Source organism: Xyrauchen texanus, chromosome 8 (genome assembly GCF_025860055.1).
Source record: "Xyrauchen texanus isolate HMW12.3.18 chromosome 8, RBS_HiC_50CHRs, whole genome shotgun sequence".
In the NCBI taxonomy this organism is placed as follows: Eukaryota; Metazoa; Chordata; class Actinopteri; order Cypriniformes; family Catostomidae; genus Xyrauchen; species Xyrauchen texanus.
This window is the reverse complement of record NC_068283.1, coordinates 18,470,147-18,495,670: the sequence shown is the minus strand read 5'-3', so window position 1 is coordinate 18,495,670 and position 25,524 is coordinate 18,470,147. Positions and strand designations below refer to the sequence as shown.

At 39.1% G+C, this 25,524-nt stretch overlaps 1 protein-coding gene across 3 annotated transcripts in view; it reads right to left on the bottom strand.

The window, feature by feature from the left end:
- Positions 1-25,524, bottom strand: part of LOC127647718 (E3 ubiquitin-protein ligase SMURF1-like) — a 78,549-nt gene that overhangs the window by 35,384 nt on the left and 17,641 nt on the right. For all 3 annotated transcript variants that reach the window (XM_052132148.1, XM_052132149.1, XM_052132150.1), the window contains exon 2: positions 105-143. In XM_052132148.1, the coding sequence (XP_051988108.1) occupies positions 105-143 (39 nt within the window). The remainder of the gene's footprint in view (positions 1-104; positions 144-25,524) is intronic.

Sequence of the window (25,524 nt, the reverse complement as noted above, 5' to 3'; positions counted from 1 at the left end):
AACATGAGGGTGAGTAAATAAGTTTACATTTTTGGACAAACATTTACTCTAAGGTGCACAAATAAAGGACAGAGACACTGAGGAAAAAAGCAATGTATACTTACGGAAGAAGTCTTTCTTTGCCAGATTCTTGGCACATAATACTGAAAGAAAAGAAGAAAAAAAATCCATCTTTATCATCACAAATCAGTTCTACATGTCAACACAAGTGCCATTCATTTTGGAATGTCTGACAATGGAAAACTAATTGAACACTTGCATTTGATGCTTTTGCAATCTGATGCATTTGAAATGAACACAAGGGTTGCTGCTGATGTGTGGGAAATGAAAGCAGAATTTATCTGCAGAGACAGGTCTAAAGAGAGGTCTGAGCCTCATTCCACTAACTGACTGAAATAATCAGGATCCCCTTTCCTCTAGTTCCCCTAAGAGGGGCCACTGGGGCCGTCCCAGCACAGCCTGTACAGAATAAATCAGACATGCTTCCTCTCGACGCTGTTAGCCAGCACCCCAAATCCACAGCTTTCCCCTGGATATTTAAGGCTTAAGCTGCCTGACTTAAAAGCTTTCTTTCTTGGCTAGCCTTCACCTAATGTGAAAATATCAAAGGTCATTCTGTGTTAGCCTGCAATGCGATTTTATGCTTTTCAATGAGATTTGGAATTCTTAAAAGAAGCAGCGTTTGTGAAGGTTGATGTCGGCTCATGTTTGGCACGCTGTGGCCTGAGACGGAGCAGGTGTGGTCAGCAATATCCAGCTTATCAAAAATTCTAGACAAGTACACAGCAGGCAAGGAGAAAGCAAACCGATGATCTGTAACGATTAAAACAAGAAACATGCAGATCAGTGCAAGGGATAGTTCGCCTACAAATGACAATGCTTTCATTTATTTACCCTTGTGTTCTTCATGGGACACAGGAGGAGATTTAAGGCAAAGTGTTAGCTTCAGTCACCATTCACTTTCACTATAGTGAATGGAAACTAACACTTTGTGTTCCACAGAAGGAAGAAAATCGTATGGGTTTGGAACAACACAAGAGTGAATAAATAATGACTGAATATACATTTTTGGTTGAACTATACCTTTAAAAGAAGCAGAGTGCTGTGACACAATGCAAAAGCCTTTAATGCAGTGCAGACACAGTACATCAGGAAACAGTACGGCATCATATATAGTACGGCTTGACAATGGCTGATTCTGAATTGTGTGGACTGATTCTACAAGCACAGGGGTTTTTCATTCTCCTCTCTCCTGTTAATTCATTCATGCTTGCCGTCAGAATAGGTGCAGTAAAAACGAGTGTCGTCCAGCACATGACAGTCTAGCAACCCTCCTATTTACAAGCATAATAAATCACAACTGATGATTACTATCTCTCCCTCTTAACAATTCCACAGTAAGACATCAGCAATAACAGTTTAACCTACAATAATAGCACCGCTTCATCACGCACCGGCTTAATAATTAGTGATCTTGCATAAAGCCAAACATGGTAAACAAATCATAGCCTCGATGATGAATGCTTTCTCAATGGAGCAGTTTTGGAGCTTTACAATAGATGTTTTTTTTTTTTCATGGTGCTTAGTGGTTGCCAGCATGTCACAATAATCTTTAACAGTGAAAACAGAAATATTCATAATAGTTTTCAATATAAATAAATGTTACCATTTAATTTTACAGTGTGAGGCATTGCCATAACTGCAGCAAGTAAACGCCAAACATTTTTAATTACTTTCTTACAAATATGTCTTTCTTTAAACGCTCTAAAAGAATAATTAATGGTACTGTAAAAGAAACTGAATTATTAAGAGGAATCAGAAACCAGAATCTCTTCCCATCCCTATTCTCAAGGCACTACATCCTGCTTATTAGATATTGGCATCAGCAATCATCACTAAAACATGGGCATAAATGTTTACTTTATCTATTCAAATGAATAATACTTTCAGTGAAGATAATGGAAACACAAAGTAAAAAAAGAGTGAAGTCCGCATGTGAGGCTTCAATGTCATGAATCATGTAACCAGAGCCAGTGCTAATTGGTTTACGCTGAGGTTTCATGCTGTCTCAGTGCTCGGTATGGTTTATGCCCTAATAATGAGCTGCAAGGATATGATCTTGAAAAGGTCAGAGCACTGGAAATGTAGCGCTCTGGACAGAAGATCCAAGCGGCATACCTCTGTTGCCACCCGCTCACAGATCCCTCAATCAAGCAGAGCACTGCCTCATTAGCCCTGAGATTCATCTTTGCATTCGAGGGAGATGGAGAGTGGGGTGGGTGGTGTGGTTCCATAGTCCGTTACTTCTAGAGCCTCAAGACTGTCCATTACCATGCATAAGAGCCACAGATCAAAGTCCACAGGTAGGACGATGCTGAGAAACATCCCTCAGCTACAGCAGTCACAAAGTAATCAAATAAAATGAAGACATTTCCAAGCTTTCCCACCCTAACTTCTCTTTAGGACCTTTCCACATATGTAGCCATGCAAACAAACTAGGAGGTGGAAACTTTGCTGTCAGACAGAAGTCAAGTAATTAATTCACAGACAGGTTATTTTAAATACAGGTGGATATTTTTTCTGTTTACGATTAGTGGAGTGTAGGGTTGCAGCGGTATACCGGTTTCACGGTATACCACAGTTTGAAAATTAATGGTTATCATACCATGTACATTTGCTTATCTATGGTATTGAGAAAAAAATGCAACCGGATGGAGAATCTCACATGCACTTGCGGATCTCCTTTCCTCCTTGTCTGCCTGTCAGACTCGTTATCTTGCGTCTCACACACACACACACCCACACACACAAATGAGAAAATGACAGAGAGAAGCGAGGCGGTCTGACATGAGTGTGTGTGTGTGTGTGTGTGTGAGTTAAAGTAGTGTTTCTCAACTGGTCTATTCGGACTGGGTCGCGGACAGCAGGGAAAGAGCAATGCCATGCTTCTCCCATTGAAGATATTTCCGCAGCCGCCCAAGTGATAGACTATTTAGGACTGCCGAGGCAGATTTAATGATAATCTAGCAAACAGCTAAAGCAGACATGGGCAATTTACAGCCCGCGGGCTGGATCAGGCCCTCCACATGGTTTAACGTGGCCCGCGGCTCATTTATCGTAAAAACGTTTTTATTTTTCATTGGATATTTCAGTTAACTTGTATTGGGACATAACACATCTCCACAAGCGTTTACCATGCTCACGGTTGCCAGATAAGAGATGCAACACCCCCAAATTGCGCAAATTGGAAAAATTCTGCCTAATGTTATACTTATTTCGTGCAATCTGGCAACCATGCACGCGAGTGCGCTATTTATATCTGGCTTTCCCCTTTGAACAAATTTAGTGATCTGTAGTGCAATATTCTGCTCAAGGAAAAGTGTTATAGGGCTACTCTGTGTCCATTCTTGAGGCTGCTTGTGATGTTTGGTGCTACTAATTTTGCAGGTAAACATTCTAAGTGATTCAATTAAATATAAAAGCAGATCTCGGCATCATTGACACACGAGCAAAAGCAAGCCAGAGACAAATATGTATTTATTATTTGTGCAATTTAGAAATGTTGAAGTCCCTTCACGCCTGTATGTTAATCTAACACTTGCAGTAATCATTTATCATAGTCATGCAGCCTGTGTTATTCAGTTGTGTGCTGAAATAAAAATAATATCACATGATGCATCTCCTTGTACTGAAAATCCATGAACAAAACTATGCAACATAAAAGGAAATGCAATCCAGGATACATTAAATACAGGTTAGGTTTAATCTATGGCAGGTCACCACTTGATGTTCTATGTAAAATCTGCATCCTGAAGCAAAACCAGTTGAGAAGCACTGAGTTAAAGGTACAGACAAGAGCAGTCTGGCCTCACTGTCGTGCACTTACAGTATGTTAACTGTTAATAATCATAGGACATTACTTCAAAAGCTCACACAGCTGATGTTATTTTTCATTTAGTAGTTAATTTAACATATAAACTAACATGTTTAGTTATATAACATGTTATAGTGACATGCTATTTTTTATCATGTTTATAAATCGATTTATTATTATAATTCTGTTAGCTTTCTTATTTTTTCTATTTATTCTATTTTCAAAATGGAGACTTTTTTTTTTACACATATTTCAATAAAATAAATGGTTTTAAGTTTCAATTACAATAAATTATTTGCTCAAAAATAAATAAATAAAATAACCCTTCGGTTTTCACTGATAATATTAATTGTGTTATACCGTATACGGTGATCATACCGTGAAAATCTCATACTGTTGCAATGTCAACTTCAACCAATGGACCTTAATCAGAGTAGACAAAATGTGTACATTTTACACAAATGTGCCATCAGACCTTAAGGGGCCGTTCAAAATGAACGTGCCCTTGCTCTAAACAATCTAGACGCAGTGGAATAAGTATAAATTGAAACTGCATCTACAAAACTCCTCCTGTATGAGACGCTCTCAAAATAGAGAGATGAGGCGCAACTCAATGTTTGCAAACACAACTGAAAAACATTGAAAAAGCACTCAGTATGAATGGCCCCACGTCAATAAAACTAACTGAACATTCAGTAAAAGTCTATCCCTCAAAACCTTGTTTTCATTTGTATCAAATTAAATATGACATCCACCTTGACTAAGAGAGGTTGATAAGACTTTCCCCTACATGTTGGATCTACTAGCTCAGTTAATGCAGCAATGTTTAAAAATCCTGAATGCTTGAAGGAAAAAAAAAGATGATAGATAACATGAAAATTACTAGCAGAAAAATATTTGAGTTGGCGTGCTGTTCTCAAACAGCTGGCAGGGATTCTCTAAATGAAGTTTAAGAGCAGTACAGACTGGAGTGAACATTTAAAAAATATTTGTCCTGTTGCTTTAACTTCTGTCTTATCTCAGTGGGTGACTGGCAGAACAAACACACACAACACTTCAGAGTTACTGCCACCCAGCTGCACAAACCGACAAACAACCCACCCCACCCCACCACACACGTAAACATAGTCTGTTCAGCTGGTGTTATTTGCACTGTGTTGTGTGTGGAGAACTGACCGGAGCTGTGCAAACACCACTGCCCATGCACTTTCATTAAGCCCTTAGATAGGAGGCCAAATAGTCTGGTATGGTGTTATCAGGCATGGGAGATCATCCATCGTCTTAACCATTTCATTACAGTGGTTTAGCAGTGAGACAAAAGTTCAAAAACCTTTGTTCCGCCAATTAGGAGTCCGAAATAGTCATGGTGGACTCTCTATTTTTACATCGTATTAAATTGCAAACTTTCACTTTTGCAAATAGCATATTCCAAAGTGTTACTGAATTTCTTCTGCACTGTAAAACATGTCAGTAATTTTAACAGTAAAATACTTTAAAAATGCTACAGAAATAAAATTAATTGATTAACAAATATTAACTGTAAAATATACAGTAAAATGTTTTAATACATTTTAAAAGAATGGAAAGAAAAGAAAGAAAAATGTACAAATTACATTATTTAAATGTAAAAAGTACGATTTTCCTGTATAATTAATGGTAAAAAGAACAAGAGTACATGTACTTTTTTACAGTAAATTATTGTTAAAATTACAGTAAAAAAAAACAGTAATCTGGCATTCCCACAATTCCCTGCATGACCCATTATATTTCATAATATTTTATGGGAATAGTCGTTTCATCATATTTTTAATATCAGTTACGTACACTGGGGTGTTCTGTGTTATATTTGATGTAATTTAGTTCATGTTTACTGCATTATTTAAATCTCACATGTGTTGCCATGATGGTGTTTAGTGTTTGTGTGAGTGATATTGAGCAATGTCTCTATATGTTTAATAGTCATTGCTCCTGGAAGAGCCACTTCTGATGAACTTCATGTCATCATGTGCCCTTCCTGTAGTTACTACGGTGATTAACAAATATCTTACAAAGTAAACAACAGATTTTTACAGTTTCAGAAGGCATGTTTATGATTTTCTTTTACTGTAGATTTAACAGATTTTTTTTTTTTTTTACAGTGCCAGCGTGTAAATTACAACCATTTTAGACCGTAAAATGTACAGGTTGTTCTGTAAAGTGGTTTACATTTAACTGTATTTTCTACATAATTATTCTGGCAACCACAGCAGCCAGATTTCTTTTACAGCTTTGCATCCGCAGAAGGAGAGTATGTTTGTATTTGGGCTGAGTATTGCCAACTACCTCACAATAGGATACACATATGCAATATGAAGGGTGTGAATCATTGGGTTAAAAGTGATTCATTGGTTCAGAAAGATTTGATTCGATACACAATAAAATTTGATTTGATTAACTATTCTGTTCCATGTTTGTTTTTTGAAGAATCCTATAAATGCATTTTTAAATACTCCCCTTAAAGTGTCTTAGGCAAGAAAAATACAAAATACTTAAGATAGTTTATTCCAGATGAGACAGAAGAGGCTCTGTTCTTGGTTTCCCAACCACTTATTCACCAACTTTAATATAAAGCACTGCATTTATAATGTGTTTATAAATGCTATGTTTGTGTGACTCATTTTCCAGAGTTACTGCATTATGTCAGCTCTTCATACAAAGTCTTAGCCTGCACTGTGGACCGCACTCGAAGCACCTCCTGAAAAGAACGTAAAGATTAAACCCTTCTGAAGTGCTCTGAATGAAGTGCTCTGAATGAAGTGCTCTGCAGAGGCTCGAGGCAAACTCACAAAAATATAAACAAGGATTTTAAAGTGACCGCAAAGCACTTGTTTCCTTTAATGTAACGATTGTGTAATTGCAAATGTTCTTGGTCACTATAAGGTTCATGCACACTGTGTTAATGTCAGTGGCAGAGAAGTCGCTTACTCAATTTCTGTCGAGATGATAGAAGAAACACATTTTCAAATGCTCACAAAATCTCAAAGGTCGTCCTTCATGCAAAGAAAGGACTCGTGGGTTTAATCAGAGACAATTTTTTATTGCATAATACAGTATACCATCATATTAGGGCTGAAACGATTAGACGATGTTATCGAAGACGTCGACAATTAAAAATGACGACAATTTTAATCCTCTCCGGGAACCAGCACCTTATCGTGGTGGAGAGGTTTGTGTGCCCTTATGATCCTGAGGGTTGTGTTGTCTGGAGCCATGTGCTCCTGGTAGGGTCTCCCAAGGCAAAGTGGTCTCAGGTGAGGGGCCAGACTAAGAATGGTTCAAAAATGACTCATGGAAAAAACGGCAAGAGGAGGAGTTACCCTGCCCGGAGGAAGCCCGGGGCCCCTGTCTGGAGCCAGGCCCAGATGGAGGGCTCGTCGGCGAGCGCCTGGTGGCCGGGTTTGTCACGGATCCCGGCCGGGCACAGCCCGAAGAAGCAACGTGGAACCCCCTCTACATCCCTTGGGCCCACCACCCATTGGAGGAACCGCGGGAGTCGGGTGCGCTGCCATATGGGCGGCAGTGAAGGCCGTGGGCCTCGGACGGACCAGACCCGGGCAGCAAAGGCTTGCTCTGGGGACGTGGAATGTCACCTCACTGGGGGAAGGAGCCGGAACTAGTGAGGGAGGTGGAGCGTTACCAGTTGGATCTGGTGGGGCTTACATCGACGCACAGTTTTGGCTCTGGATCCGTACTCCTGGATAGGGATGGACTCTATTCTTCTCTGGAGTTTCCCAGGGTGTGAGGCGACGGGCGGGTGTGGGGATACTCACGAGTCCCCGGCTGAGCGCCACTACGTTGGAGTTTACCCGGTGGATGAGAGGGTCGCCTCCCTACGCCTCACGGGTTGTGGGGAAAACTCTGACTGTTGTCTGTGCATATGCACCGAACAGCAGTTCAGAGTATTCGGCCTTCTTGGAGACCCTGAATGGAGTCCTGAATAGGGCCCCAGTAGGGGACTCCATAGTGATGCTCGGTGACTTCAACGCACACGTGGGAAATGACAGGGACACCTGGAAAGGCGTGATTGGGAGGAACGGCCTCCCTGATCTGAACTCAAGTGGATGTTTGTTATTAGATTTCTGTGCTAGTCATGGATTATCTATAACAAACACCATGTTCGAACATAAGGATGCTCATAAGTGTACGTGGTACCAGAGCACCCTAGGCCGAAGGTCGATGATCGATTTTGTAATCATGTCGTCGGATCTGAGGCCATATGTTTTGGACACTCGGGTAAAGAGAGGGGCAGAGCTGTCAACCGATCACCATCTGGTGGTGAGTTGGGTCAGGGGTGGGGAAAGACTCTGGACAGACCTGGGAAGCCCAAGCGAGTAGTGCTGGGTGAACTGGGAACGTTTGGAGGAGGTCCCTGTCCGTGAGATCTTCAACTCACACCTCCGGCGGAGTTTTTCAGGCATCCCTCGCGGAGGTTGGGGACATTGAACCGAGTGGGCAATGTTCAAAGCTTCCATTGCCGAAGCCGCGGTGGAGAGCTGCGGCCTCAAGGTTTTAGGTGCCGCAAGGGGTGGTAACCCTCGAACACCGTGGTGGACACTGGTGGTCAGGAAGCCGTCCGACTGAAGAAAGAGGCCTTCGGGATTTGTTGTCCCGGAGGTCTCCGGAGGCAGTTGCAAGGTACCGAAGGGCCCGAAGTGCTGCGGCCTCGGCCGTGAGGGAGGCAAAGCAGTGGGTGTGGGAAAAGTTCGAGAAGCCATGGAGAAGGACTTTCGGTCCGCACCAAAGTGCTTCTGGAAAACCGTCCGCCACCTTAGGAGGGGAAGCGGGAACCATTCAAGCTGTATACAGCAAAGATGGGACGCTGTTGACCTCAACCGAGGAGGTTATTGGGCGTGGAAGGAACACTTTGAAGAACTCCTAAATCCCAACACGCCCTCTATGGTAGAGGCAGAGCCGGAGGATGATGGGGATCAGATTCTATTTCCTGGGGAGGTCACTGAGGTAGTCAAACAACTCCGCGAGTGGCAAAGCCCGGGAATTGATGATATCCGACCAGAAATGCTGAAAGCTCTGGATGTGGAGGGGTGTCATGGATGACACGCCTCTTCAACATTAGCGTGGAAATCTGGGACAGTACCTAAGGAGTGGCAGAACGGGGTGGTGGTTCCCTCTTCAAAAGGGGGATCAGAGAGTGTGTGCCAACTACAGGGGTATCACACTTCTCAGCCTCCCTGGTAAAGTTTACTCCAAGGTGCTGGAGAGGAGGGTTCGGCCGATTGTCAAACCTCAGATTGAAGAGGAACAATGCGGTTTTAGGTCCTGGTTGTGGAACGACGGACCAGATCTTTACTCTGCAAGGATCCTGGAGGGGGCCTGGGAGTATGCCCATCCGGTCTACATGTGTTTTGTGGATCTGGAGAAGGCGTATGACCGGGTCCCCGGAGAGACTGTGGGAGGTGCTGCTGGAGTACGGGGTGGGGGTCCCTTCTTAGGGCTGATCCAATCCCTGTACGTCCAAAGCGAGGGCTGTGTCCGGGTCCTCGGCACAAAGTCGAGTTCATTCCATGTGGGGTTGGTCTCCGCCAAGGCTGCGCTTTGTCACCAATCCTGTTTGTGATATTCATGGACAGGATATCGAGGCGTAGTCGGGGTGGGGAAGGTGTCGCGATTCGGTGGGCTGGGGATCTCATCGCTGCTTTTTGCAGATGATGTTGTCTTCATGTCATCATCGGTCCGTGACCTTCAGCTCTCACTGGATCAGCTTGGCAGTCGAGTGTGAAGCAGCTGGGATGAGGATTAGCACCTCTAAATCTGAGGCCATGGTTCTCAGCAGGAAACCGATGGAGTGCGTACTCCAGGTAGGGAATGAGGTTTTGCCCCAAGTGAAGGAGTTCAAGTACCTCGGGGTCTTGTTCACGAGTGAGGGACAATGGAGCGGGAGGTTGGCCGGAGAATCGGGGCAGCAGGGGCGGTATTGCACTCGGCTCTATCGCACCGTTGTCACGAAAAGAGAGCTGAGCCGAAGGCAAAGCTCTCGATCTACCGATCAATTTTCGTTCCTACCCTCACCTATGGTCATGAAGGTTGGGTCATGACCGAAAGAACTAGGTCAGCGAGTACAAGCGGCCGAAATGGGCTTCCTCAGAAGGGTGGCGGGCTTCTCCCTTAGAGATAGGGTGAGGAGCTCAGTCATCCGTGAGGAGCTCGGAGTAGAGCCGCTGCTCCTTTGCGTTGAAAGGAGTCAGTTGAGGTGGTTTGGGCATCTGGTAAGGATGCCCCCTGGCCGCCTCCCTAGGGAGGTGTTTCAGGCACGTCCAGCTGGGAGGAGGCCTCGGGGAAGACCCAGGACTAGGTGGAGAGATTACATCTCCACACTGGCCTGGGAGGGGTCGCCCAGTCAGAGCTGGTTAATGTGGCTCGGGATAGGGAAGTTTGGGGCCCCCTGCTGGAGCAGCTGCCCCCGCGACCCGACTTCGGATAAGCGGTTGAAGATGGATGGATGGATGGATGGGATGGATGGACAATTTTAATTGTCGAATAGTCGTTTGATCTTATTTAACGTAACATGAGATCACATTAAACTCCAATGATGACATGCGAGTGCAGCACTGCAGTTCACGCAAGACTGAGGAGAGGAAGAAAACTCAGATCACAGATGCACTCTAAACTTTTCAAACAGCTTCAGGTGATGTAGATCACAAAGTATGAGGGAATTATAATGCAAAAATACCACTCTCATTGTAGTATGTGTGGAGCCAGAGCTTTTTAAAGGAAACACCTAGGCTTTACATCTTAAATGCAGTTATATTTAATGCATTATCTATAGCTTTATTAAAGTTCAAATAATTCAGAAGCAGATCATGTAAATAATTACAAACTCAGAAACTGGCATTTCTCTGTGCGGTCAGTGCCTCTTCTGACTTATGCAAAATCCTGATCTAAGGGGGAGAGATTGAAACTGCATCCGGCTGATGCACACTCATCTCTCGAGCGCACACAATGCATATCATGATGGCTCGCAACTTACTGAATCATAATATATGTCACTGTGCATTTCTTATCGTGAAGAAAATTGGCAATATGCAGCTTTATTAATATGAGAGACTTTGTTTTTTTGTGAGTTAAAGATGGATGGAAGTGAACAGAAAGGTGAGAGGGGAAGTCATCGCCCCATTATACATAATTTTGTTTTTCTTTGGCTTGTTTTCCAATATAAATATCAAAAAATCCTTTAAAACAACATACAATTTCTTTACCAGCTATACTGCAGAAGAAAAAATAGTTATCTGAGAATGTTGAATATACAAAAAATATATATATATAAAAAATATTAAAATCCTTTAAAAAAAGATGCATTCACCTGAGAAGCAGCATATAAGATATTTAGGCTTACTGTTAGAGAATAAATCTTGAATATACGTATATTTTGTCTCTACTGCACTCGCAGAATTATAAACAAGTGAAAAAATACACCTATATAGAAAATACATTTATTTTTAAGATACATTCTCTGAAAACAATACTTAACATCTTATATGTTGCTTCTCAAGTAAATGTATTGTGTTTTAAGGATTTTTAGATCATTTTAAATGGAACACAAGCCAAAAACACTTAATAACGATAGGATTTTTTGCAATTTCTTTCACTGAATTAAAGGGAAAAATACTTTTTTATTAAGTTTAATTCAGTGAATGTCATTTAGAGGTATTTCTAAAAGATGATTTTGTCCTCTTTATTGTTAGTAAGCACGTTTAATACAACCTTTTAAGTCAGGACACAAGCTGAATAATCGGTTAAGAGATACTGATTATTTGTTGCAATAATCATTAGATTAATACATTTTCAAAATAATCGTTAGTCGCAGGCCTATATAATATACTATAATATAATATGCTATTCAGGTTGGCTGGGTTAAAAAACAACAATATTATACATGTCAAATGGACCAAGACTAAAGTTGACCAAAAAAGAGAGACATATTTTAAGCATTTGGAAACATAACTTAAAATATTATTTACACTTAAATATCATGTCATCCATAAATTTGTAAAGCTTTAAAAGGAAATCGTACATCCCTAATTTATTAAACGATTCCAAATGTGAATGAAAGACTTTGTGTATGAAGAACTTGGCCATGTTCACACAGCAGCAGAATACTGTTTTCAGTGCTTAATACAGTTACATTCACACACAGTTCGGTTATTTACAAGAGCGACAAACGCATTCTATAACCTAATTGACACCAGCTAATTTTTTAGGTCTCACAACCGCATTTTCGACAAACCTGTGCTGTGTAAAAGGAACTGTACTAGACAACTAGTCTGTCACGTCATTTCACATGAGAGAGCCACACTGCACTACACGTGCATATCCTACGAAGATCTTGCTGCTGTCTTCCACTGGAGCTGCTCGTGGGCATGAGTCGCACGACATAAATGCTGAGTGCACCCAGTAAAAAAAAGCCTTTAATACCGCTGTGTGTTAATTATGATCTGATGGATGAAGTAGCACTTTGATTGGACTCGTTTATTTAATAATGCTGTGTCATTTGTGATAAGACATGCTGGTGTTATTGAAGTTACCATCTAGTCACTGTCACTTTTGTTACAGCTGTTAGAATATGGTTGTGGGGGGGTTTAATGAATTTCAAAAATCTGGGCAAAATTATTTATTGAGGAATTCTGAATGAAATGACTGTCTGTCATGTAAACACGGAAATACAAATTAAAAAAAACATTGAACTCAAGTGTCATCATGAAACAAATAAAACAAACACTGCGCTTTAACATCAGCAACATCCAATCAAATCACTCCTTGTGACTTTGAGCATGAAATTCGCACCTTGCCGCCTACGTAGTCTACGTAGCCTACTGCAGCTCTCTACGTTCTTTTACTGTCTATGGTTGCAATGAACAGCCAACAGGAGCTGGCTGCAGGACGGCAATGAGCAATTTTTAATATTCTATCACACTATAACTACTCGAGAGTCTGCTCTTGAGACTTTGTTCTAATTTTCGGGACAATTAGGGCAGGATTCGGGATTCGGGATACAGACAGTATTCAAACTGCTACAGTAAGTAAATACAGTTGTCATTCCCAAATGTAGCCTAAAGAGGCATGACAAATATAGGATAATTAATCGTCATAATTGTGAAAGATCTAAAACAGCCATATTAATCTCGCAATCATTTGTTTGATAATGAATCATCAGCCAAATGTCATGATCGTACAGCCCTAATCCTCAGTATTACACAGGAATGGGTCTCAGGTGAGTGGGTCTGCAGATGTTTGCAAGGCAAGTAGTTTGCTGATATATGAGGTTAAAGCTTGAGGGCACTGGAAGCTGACACACAGGGAATGGGCCAACAGTTACTTATCTCTGTACTTAATCAATATGAGCAGAGCATTTGATGAGGAAAGCCTTTGCAGGGATGGAGGATAAGGCAGGTGCATAGTGTGGGTAGCAGGAGTGATATCTCCCAGTCTGTGTAATGCAGGTATGATGTGACAAGATTCCAGTGACACAAAAAGTTTGTCCACCCAGATCATGAAAATGCTGCATGATGCAACAAAATCACAGCCAATCAAAACAATGCTTGGATGAGTTCTCCCTGTTTGCAGTGTGGGAATATTATAGTTATTTAAAAAGACCGATGAGGAATCCCCACAGGTCCCCTAATTTGTAAACCTTTTGAGAAAAAATGTTCATCAAGAGTTCATCAAGATCAGAGCAGCAGCACAGCTCCCTCCCTCTCAGCCTCTCGTTCACACACTCACGTTCGCGTGCCTCTGTGTCAGTGTGTGTGTGTGTGTGTGTGTGTGTGTGTGTGTGTGTGTACGTACATGCACGGGAGGGGACATGTCTTTTTCACTCTTTGTATGGTGAGATTCAATAACCATCGTAGCTCAACAAGATCACCCATGAGTGCAACAACAGCATGAAACGTGAACACCAGCGAAGCAGTAGTTACTTCATTTTAACGTTTTTAGAAACTTGCCAGTCAGACACTTGTGGATGCACAAGACAAACAGTGCATCAAAATTATCAAAATTAAATTTTTTACCTCAAATGGAAATCTGTATATTATGTGAAAACACGCAAAGAGCATTTTGTGAAGGTTATCGTTCTGTGAACATTTACCGTTACACCTCTAGTCAACAGAGACAAACTATTAATGCGACCACAAAGGGACTCAATTGAACTTTAATCTTCTAGTAAAGGTATTGTCTTCTAGTGTTATATCATCAAAATTCATCAAAATTCATTTAAAATTCAGTCTGACAGACTCATTCAATGAGTCATAAAATAGTTCTATTAATATGAATATAATTTAGCTTTTTTTTTTTTATTACACGTTTGTTCGTTTGATATTAGGATTACTTAACTGTTTTTTTTAACCTCTATTTGAGATAAATTTGCATCACATGAGCCAGTTGCTGTCTCTACATGAAACTGCACTTGTCATAAACACACCAAGACGCATCTACCCACTATCACGTTCAAATCATAATAATTGACATGTGATTTTGTTCCACATGTTTTCAGATTTTACATATGCCCATGTAATTCAGAAGACGTAAGTTGCAACAGATATTATTAGTTGATGGTTATATATCATTTGATTTGCTCATATTGCTTATAACGTCAACAAGCATTAGGACATCATTCTCGAAATACTAATTTAACCATGTATTATGCTGCAGTTCCTAAAAATCTTACCTGCCAAATGGTGAACTGTTTCCGCAAATTGCTTTACAATAGATTTGCGAGAATAGAGCAGCATATATTTAAGAGTGTGCGTCCCGTGTTATGCAAGTGCAAAGGAAATTCACGCTGATGCAACCAGTACATGGATATGCTCTTGCATGACATGTACTCGACATTTAACAGTATTAAAACACAATAGAGGTGAACTATTTCTATTAAGCATTTAATTTTCATTTATCTTAACATGCTCTGGCGCCCCCCAAGTTTGAAAACTGTAGAACTAGACTAATCAACATTTCTTGTTTAGTCTAGATAAGTCCAGGACAGTTTAAATGATTAACAGATTAAGTATTAGCCAGAGGCTGCAGATCATTGCCAATTTGACAAAGTCTTGGCTACTCCACTAATTTCCTGCCAGAGTCAGAGATGACACAAAGCACTCCTCCCATTCACAGCTTAGTTTTGAGTTACAGAAGCGTGAGGAATGAGGGATATGAGAAAGGCTGTCTTGCACACACTTTTGCTAAGCCCTGTCATGCTCAGGGCTGAGACACGAAGCCAGACCCCAGCACAAATGAAATATCAACAAGCTTTTCCGGCGTTATCCTCCACCCTTCCTCCTGGTTCTTTGTTTCTTTCTCCCACTCTCCATGGCCAAATCCTTGCTGAAGATTTTTTTTTAAAAACATCCCGATCCAAACATGTATAAATCGGTAGCAAGCCAGGAGGGTATATAGGAATGTTAAAAATCCCCATGTCCATGAATTGACAAGACACTTCCTAGAGCACAGATACAGTAGGTCAGCCAGTCATACTTCCACGTGGATACGCCTAACTCCCCTAGGAAGAGAAACATCGACAGGGAGAGGCAGACAGACTTCCCATCACTGAGTCACCGGGTGTGGAAATGAAGGGAAACCTGAGCCATACCTTGGGGGTGAGTGGTTTTAAACACCGTATGGAGGAATTGAGAATCTGTCTTTTTCAAAACCAGTTACATAAAAAAATAAAATAAAACAATTACCAGAACCAAACAATTTGTGAGTCTGTTTCATTCACAATTCTATAACGTGAATTCTTCTGCTGTAGTAGTCAGAAGACTATGCACTACTTATTCTGCAGCCCAATCCGTGTAGTCTGATTCCCATGCAAGTGACATTAGGGAGTCAAAAAAAAGATAGCGTGACCAGTGCAACCCAATTCTCGAACAAATAATTCCAATCATCCGGTTCTGGTGAATAAGTCAGAATATAATGTGAATGTGACCACATTTTTGTTTGCTCAGTATTTTTACTTAATATACTGTAGACTTGGTCCAATTATTGGATTGCATATAAGGCATCTCTAAAAAGTATGTGAAGTGTTTAAAAAGTATACAAACCTTTTTTTGCAAGAAATTAATTACATTTTATGGCTGGGTATTGATACATATTAAACCAATTAGATATTTTTCTTATTCACTAGCTCTCAATTTCACTTGATTCAGATTTCAATTCATATGGGTATATTTCAGATATAATGTCCATTTTATATATGAAAGAAATTCTCTTAGCTTGTGCTGTTAAACATACATGCAAAAAAGATATTTTTTATCATTAGTTAAAATTTCTCACATTTTAGCTATTTTGGCATTTTATGGAACTAAATAAAAGACAAAAAGATTAGAATTTTGTGAATTAGAATTTTAGACATGCAGCATTTAACAACATTTTTATTTTTAAACAGCATATATTTTATAACAGCATGTATTTTCTGAATTTATTTTAGAGGCAAAATTAGCTATAAATATTCAGATCATAAAATTACAGCTGAAGAAGAAATTCAATATTCTAAAACTCAAAACTTAAAAAAAGTGGCCAGAGGTCAAGCATCCAGGTTCGACAGGGAAAAGTAGAGGGTTGCGGAGAAGATGAATGGAGCATTTTGGCCAATCACAGGGCTACAATGGCAATTCCAGCATTTGCAGTGAAAATATAAAATGTAACACATATCAAGTACCCAAGACCAGTATGTATCAAACCATTTCAATGAATTATCATAGACACAGGTCTGCAGATAGAGTACAGACATAAGGAAATGTTCAGCCTAAACTAGTTTTCTTCCACTTTAGATAGGGACATGAACTTATGATAAGCGATACACACGTGACTAAAGTGGACATAAATAAAAATTTTGTGTATTAAAAAAAACACAATCCAGAAATAATCCCAGCCACATAAAGTAGAGGGGTTGTCACTCCTAAGAACATGTATTAATTATTTTATATTAACTGCTGTTTTCACATAAATTAGGAAAACCCTTTGATATGGGCATGACAGTTGTGAAAGCGGCACTTACTTGAGAGAGAAAACAAAACACTAAAACTTGTAACTTTGATCTCGGAGACATCTGTATGATATAAACATCAAGGCTGCATGATGGATTTAAATAAGATTAAAATAGTGATATGGTCTTGCACCAATACAATGCTGCTATGGGCTGCATTTTAAAAAATGTAGTCTGAATTGACCCTTTCAGAAAGTGCTGCTTGAGAGAATGGCACCTGTCGGGATTAAAAGTGGAACACGCAGAGTAGTGCAGCAATTCTAATCATATTTTAATTTAACATGCTATTAAAAAATTTTTTTTAATGGAGATTAAAAAAATGTGGATGGTAGGGATGTCCCCGAAGCCCAGTGTTGGGGAGTAGCTAACTTCAAGTAGCGACGCTACTAACTTTACGCTAAAACTTTTCAGTAGCTTGAAAGTAGCACACGGAGTAGCTTTTCCAGTAGCGAGCAACTTGTTCCAGCAAGTAGTGGTGTAGCGCAACCAACGCTACATCATGTTGGTCCGATTATAATTAATAGCCTGCTTTATTGCGTAGAAGCCAAACTTCTGCTGGCAAAATGTCTGACGATCTTACTGTGTATTTCTGGCTGCTGCTCAGAATCAGACAATGTCTGTCTTCTTTTGTATTGGAAGCTCAACTGGCATTCATGATATCATGATCATCATGATAATTCCTATCATGCATGACTATTTGATTTCTCAATTTCTTAGCATTTAATTAACTATTACTTTCATGTAAAACAAATACAATTATTGTCTGACTAGGAGGCGGCCGTGGCCTGGCTGTGATGTAGCACAGCTGACGCTGAATCAGCTGATCATTGGGAGAGCGAAATAAAGGGCAGCCGTAGATGTCGGTTCAAGAGAGAAAGACGCACGCGGCCATGCTGCATGTGTGTCAGTGTTCTTTTATGTTAAGTTCTTTTATATCATTAAACTTTAGGTTGACTGTTCAGCCAGTTACCCCCGCCTCCTTGCCTGTCATTGAACTGGTAAAAGAAATAACTTATTATGCCATGTATTATGCAACAATCTAGGGTGACCAAACATCCTCTTTTTTGGACCTGAACAAAGCAAACAAATATTTGTAGAGCAACCTCTGTATGTGACCTCTAAAGCTGGCACTTGTGTGTCAATGGCAGAAAAGTCAGAAAATACAATGAAAATGAACACAGGTGAGGGGAGAAACAAGCCCTGTGTCTCTCTATTCATATATTATCCATACTAAATATTATATGACAAGCAAAATGCATCAGCCCAAGGAGAGTTTGTCATAAAAATTAGATTTTTAGGGAAGCACACTACACCTGACCACAGCAGGACTGAAAAGTGTGAAGTATAGTATAAACATTTAACTGTTTTTTTATATATTTAATTAATACATTTATTAATTAATAAATGTTATTAGTGTACATTTTGTTATTAATATTATTGGTTTGACAGTAACATTGTAAAAATGATTACCTCATTAAGTAACTTCAATGTATCTAGCTACTTTTTGATAGTAACAGGTAGTGTAAAAAGCAACATTTAAAATAAACAAATCCAAAATTACAACAAATTTACAGTTGAAGTCATAAGTTTACATACGCTTAGGTTGAAGTCATTACAACTAATTTAACCACTCCACAGATTTCATATTAGCAAAGTATCATTTTGTCAAGTCGTTTAGGACATCTACATTGTGCATGACACAAGTAATGTTTCCAACAATTGTTTACAAACAGATTTTCACGTTTAACTGACTGCATCACAATTCCAGTGGGTCAGAAGTTTACATACACTAAGTTAACTGTGCCTTTAAGCAACTTAAAATTATGTCAAGCCTTCAGGCAAATAGCTTCTGATAGGCTACTTGGAGTTGTACCTGTGGATGTGTTTTAAGGCCTACCTTCAAACTCAGTGCCTATTTGCTTGACATCATGGGAAAATCAAAAGAAATCAGCCAAGAACTCATAAAAACATTTGTGGACCTCCAAATCTGGTTCAACCCTGGGAACAATTTCCAGATGCCTGAAGGTATCACGTTCATCTGTACAAACAATAGTACGTGAGTATAAACATCATGGGAACAACAGCAAAGAAACTTGTGAAGATGCTGGAGGAAACAGATAGACAAGTATCTATATCAACAGTAAAAACATGTCCTTTATTGACATAACCTGAAAGGCTGCTCAACAAGGAAGAAGCCACTGCTCCAAAACAGTCATAGTTTGCAAGTGCACATGAGGACATAGAGCTTACTTTTTGGATAAATGCCCTCTGGTCTAATGAAACAAAAATTCAACTGTTTGGCCATAATTACCATCATTATTTTAGGCTTGCAAGATGAAGAACCCCATCACAACTTTGAAGCATGGGGGTGGCAGCATCATGTTGTGGTGGTGTTTTGCTTCAGGATGGACTGGTGAGGAAGGAAAATGATGTGGATACATTGAAGCAACATCTCAAGACATCAGCCAGGAAGTTAAAGCTCTGTTACAAATGGGTCTTCCAAATGGACAATGACCCCAAGTATACCTCCAAAGTTGTGGCAAAATGGCTTAAGGACAACAGAGTCAAGGTACTGGAGTGGCCATCACAAACCCCTGACCTCAATCTGAAAAAGCATGTGCGAGTAAGGAGGCCAACAAACCTGAAGTTTGTATCTTTAAAGTTCGGTCTGGAGGAATGGGCCAATATTCCAGCAACTTATTGTGATAAGCTTGAGGAAAGGCTACCCAAAATGTTTGACCCAAGTTAAACAATTTAAGAGCAATGCTATCAAATACTAATAAAATTAATGTAAGTTCTGACCAACTGGGAATGTGATGAAAGAAATAAAAGCTGAAATAAATAATTCTCTCTACTATTATTCTGACATTTCACATTCAGTAGTGATCCTAACTGTCCTAAGACAGGGAAAGTTTTCTATGATTAAATGTCAGGAATTGTGAAAAACTGAGTTTAAATGTATTTGGCTAAGGTGTATGTAAACTACTGACTTCAACTGTACGAGTCTGTGAAGCCAATATTACTCAAGTGTAAACCTGAAAGAAAATGTGCAAGGTGTGATTATAAATCTAATGGCCGCGATCTATACTCTGCATATGGCGAGTCTACAGCTTGTCAAGAGTAACTTCTTGAAATGTCTATATTAATGTATTGCACAAGTCACACGTAACATTTCCCATGAATTCATTTATAAAACAAACCTGAGCGCAATGTTAAATTGCGCGATGATGATTTCACAGCAGAGTTTGTCTATCCCTCTTTTAAAGTTGAACGCATTTATTTCCACTTCAGCGTCTAAGGTAATTATCTAGTTAAGACTTTATTCCAAAAAAAGTAAAAATGCTTCCTGAAGATTTAAATGCTCTATAGAGCAGTGTTTCCCAACCTTTTTTCTGCCACAGCACACTTTTTACAACAAAAAAGAAATTATACGGTACAAAGGCTAACCATCGTCATTGTTTTTCCAGAACTTATTTCAAGAACTTATTTCAAGAACTTATTTCAAGAACTTATTTCAAGAACTTGTTCTCTGTCCATCTTAGTAGCCTGTTTACTTGTAATGTTTGAAATTCGGATATGCAAAAAAAAAAAAAACACATAGGTAGGCTATGCTGTGTGAGGTCACAGATGGCAAGAGCGCTAAACTGGTAATGAAAAAAAAAAATTGCTATTCACAATCACAAAAGTGACCGATTATGGTTTAAAAACAGTTTGGATCCCTGAAATTATCATTTTTTTTCTTCATGCATTTACTTATTTTGTGGAATTTGATCATTTTCCACAGCACACCTGACAATCTAGTGTGCTGTGGCACAGTGGTTGGGAAACACTGCCATACAGTGTATATCTATTAAAAATATTCCTGCTCATGTGATGTGAAGAAACTGAAACATGCTCATTCTCATCCAGCTTTTATTGGGGCAGTGACTGGATGAAGACTTCCTGAATCTGATGAGTGGTGCATTAATCACAGCAAAGAGACTGAAACATTATGGTGACAATGACCACAGATGTCTGCCTGTGTGGGCTCTTAACAGCTTGTCTGACACCATCAAAAGTGCTTCAAACAAGCATACAATAATGGGCTGTCTTGTCTGTTATAAGGAGCTAGATGGTTCCAAAATGCACAATTAACACAAAAAGAACCTGCAAGAATTGGCCTAAAACAAGATTGAAAAGAAACAGGCCATTTATGTCGGTCAGTTCAGAGAAGGTCCTTTGGTCAATTGGCATCCAACATTTCTACTTTTTATTCTATTTTTCTTTATATTATTATCTCTGTCTTGTTGTATTGTTTGTGCACTGGAAGCTTCTGTCACCAAGACAAATTCCTTGTATGTGCAAGCATACTTGGCAATAAAGCTCATTCTGATGGACATCTGTCTTGCACAGAGATGAGAGCAGAGAGGATTGCTCACACAGAAGAGAAAACCTAATATCACACTGGCCTACTTCTGTGTCCCATCAGTACGTGAGAAACATACTGAGGAGTACAGTCTCAAAAGTCTGATGGGTTGAAATAATCCCTGTGTTTAGTAGTATCCGTGTTCGGCAGTGTCCTGGGGAGGTGGCTGCGTGACCCCTAGGTGTTGTGCAGTAACCTAAATCCAAATGGGGTACGTGGGAGCTGACCAGGCTGCTGAGGGAGGCTGAAACCACCACATCATCCCATCTGGTGGCCCCACAGACTTACAGCACTGTACAACATGGCAATGTCTGTAGCTGACCACAATGCAGTCTCATTCACACTAACAAATGCCTACCACATCAAACATTTTAATCAGGGAAACCGAATGTAAACTGCATGACCTCACATTTTTAAAATATTTGTGGGAATGAAGTGAGTTTGTCTGGTAAGTAAAGAAAAAAGGAAGACAGGACAGGGTATTTCCGCTGTCAAAAATGGTCTTCGGTGGTGGCTGATGTACACGTTCATCACTATGCAGTTTTTGTGTGTGTGCATAATTGCAATTAATATTAGGGTATGTAGTTTCCTTTCATGTTTGTAATAAATATGATTTATTTTTGCTCATTGGAGCATCTAGAAACTTCTGAATTCAACAGTTTTTTGTAAAGGTGTTGTGGGAAATCAAACTTACTTGACACCTTATTTCTATAGGGCTAGTTCTACTACTCATGAGTAAACCACTTGAGATTTCCTTTTATCAGACTCTTAATGATTTGGGGAATAATTTTGATTCTTGGAATAGCTGAAGCCAAGCCATGCCAGTTTTTTTTCCTAATCTCAAACATCATTAGAACAAGAAGCATATTACAATGTTGCACATGACTTTCTTCAATTTGTAAAGGTCCAGACTTTTATTCTATATTGTAGCCTACAGTATTTGCCTTTGTGTTTACCATAGTTGGCTCCTTAGTGGTTAGTTAGGTTGTCCTTCTTAAAAAAAAAAAAAACAATTTGTTATGGAAAAAATAACAGCCTAAACACATTTAAATTGTAACCGTTGGAATTAAACCGCCACAGCTGTAATGAAACATTCTGTTACAGTTTACTGCGATAAAGGTAAGGGTGTTGATGTGTAGATGTGAAAAGTTTTGTAATTGATGTTGGTGTAGGTGTTTTCTCTTACCCTCATCAGTGCTGTAGCCATTTGAAATGGTTGAATTTCTCCATAGCGCTTTCTACATGAGAAAAAAATTCTCATGTACAAATCAAACGGGTTGCATATGTTTTGTTGTCTCCGCCACTATCTTGAAGGAAGGCCAGTTCAGTTGATCCGCTCTGCGCTATCCTGTTACCGGCGCTCGCATATCAAGCAATGGAAGCGAGAGATTCAAGATGGATCGAGCAACGCTTATTGGGTACCAGTCTTCAATCAGCCCGCGCACATCTGCACACCACATGAAGCATATTTAGCGCTTATAAAGTGCCAAAAGCAACATGAATATCACAAAATTGGTTTAGGCGACCTGAAATTTTTGCTTCAGCGGCCACTGTAAAACTTTCAATGCAGGAAAACCCCTGCAGAAAACATATTTCAGCAGCCTAAATCTGCTTTTGGGTTCGCATTTCTAGCAAAACTACCTGTAATCAAATATATACTGGGATTTTATACAGAACACTAAGTAACTGACAGCTGAATATATTAAAAAATATATATATAATTTGCTAGCTTTGTCTTGGGGCTGAATGCCAAACATTGAGCGGCGTACAAGTACAGCGTTTCCCAAAAGCATTGCAAACTTAAGTTGATAGTATAGACCATTGATGCCAATGATTTAAGGCTTACAATTATTTAGGAAAGCAGCCCTGGTCAGTACTAGTACTATTGTTATCATAAGACTGCCTGTTGTTACTCTGTGTGAATGTCGCCAATAAGTGAGAAAAGTCTCAAGTTCCATATGGACTCTAAATCCCAAAGGAGCACTTTCCAATTGAAAGTGAAATATTACAGTATTAAGCCCTATTCGGACAGCAATTGTTTCTCAAGGTGATGTCTGTAAAACAAAATTTTGATGGCTCATCTGTAATAAACATGTGTTCAGATGACAATTAAATTACGGGGGGAGACTTGTTGTCGATCACATGATTGCAGTTGCACTTGTTATATGGACAATTAATGAATCCACAAACTGTGTCCTCTGTATTTACGTTTAAATATGTTTGGAATTATGCTAAAACAAAAATAAAATGTTTAAAGCATGAGGGAACCATGCTGCAAAGCGCTGCAGACATTTATAGTGTATATTTTCACATAAAAACGAAGAAAAAAATTCTTGCTAAGAGCATAATATGCACGTTTCGTCACCCGCAACATTTCGGATTCAGATGGCAATAAAATCACTGACTACCCCCTGTAAATGCTGGAATTACCTCACGTCAACATGTAAAATATCTGCTATCCGAATAGGGCTTTATATGTATTTTAGGCATTAAGTGTTTTCACGGTGCCAGAATTTCAGTACTTAGTACCGATACCAGTGAAATTTCCCGGTTCTCTGTACCAATTACGATACCACAGCAAAATATGCAAATATGCTAATAATGTTCTATTGAACACACCAGTTTAGTTATTTTTAATAATTTAGTAATTATAGTTTAATAATTATTATTTTCCAGAACATTTTTTAAAAGTTTAATTTAATTTCATCATCTGAAATTGATCATTTTCTGATCAATACATTCTTAACTTTTAACAAGTGAAACCAAACAGCTTTTTTTTTTGCCAAAAACTGTCTTGCTTGTGATATATTGCTTAATTATTAATATTACTGTGAATATTAAATTTTATTGTACAGTTGTTATACATTTCTGTCACAATTTCGTAAATGACAGGCATCTAGATTTTATTTTGCATAGTGCTTTTATTATGATGTGCGTTTTTTGGCCGAAGCTTAACTTTTCCAGATAAACAGTTCATGTCACGGCTGAAATCTCATCTGTTTACAGTGCACTTTGAGTCTGACAAAAGAAATGTAGGAGTAAAGTTTTGGAGTGTTTGTATTTTAGATTACTGGTATTTGTGTATGTGGTGAGTTTGAATAGCTATGCTGTAAATCTTATCAAGGTGAACCACTTTGGTCAATTCTGTTGTTTTAAATGCTAAATAAAGTTGAGTTGAGCTTAAATAGCAAATGTTGTGACTTAATTATATAAATATGCAGTTTGCTTTATCATCTCCTGTAATGTGAATGATTCTCAATGTCTGTAGAGTTTCAGTGTATGATTGGTCTGCTCACACATTCATTTACAGTACGCAGCAAATCAAGAGTAAGATAGCAGCCTTTAGCGATTTAATAAATCACACTAGTACATGTTACGATTTTAATTTGATTCATTGTCCATTTCAGTGTAAAAGGAGAAACAGAGCATGTGTTTTCACTATTTTTAGCTAACCTTCACGTACTGCGTAACATTTGAGCGCTACTCACAAACAACATCTCAGGTATAGATGCTCAAAAGTTTTGTTCACTTATCATATGCGTTTAGAACGGCACCGGAGGTGCATTTTACCAGAATTTGAATAAGCTAATTAAACTACTGTGAACTTTGAAAACAGACACAATTACAGAACTTCCTGGAGACTTCAGAATGTCAAAATAAAAGGTTTAAAAGTTAAAGGTGCACAATTGAGATGTATTACTAAATATTACTACTATAATATATTATTCTTATCATTTTTTTACAAATTATAATAATATTTAAGATGAATGGGTTCCAAAATAATAACGGTGAATGAAAAGTTAACTGATGTCTTACACCTAAATTGAAAAAAGAGATCTGAATCCTTTAAAGTCCAGATAAAGCTGAAATCTACTGATGACTTATACTAAATCTACTTATTATCCAGTATACTAGTTAATAATAATGTGTTTCTTTATGAACTATACATTTATATTGAAATAATGTGTATTTAGAGGTTTGTGTTTCTTTACATATTAAATAGTACTCCAAATAGATCCACACAATAATGTAAAGATATTCTAAACTGATTATGCAAAAAAAAAAACAATACTGGTATCAGATCGGGATTGGCCAACACTGAGATTTCCGATATCGGAAGAGTAAAAGTAGTATCGGTGCATCCCTAATTGAGTTAAGACATCATGTGAAGTTAAAAACTTTAAAAATAAAAAACTTAAACTGAAAAACCCCTGT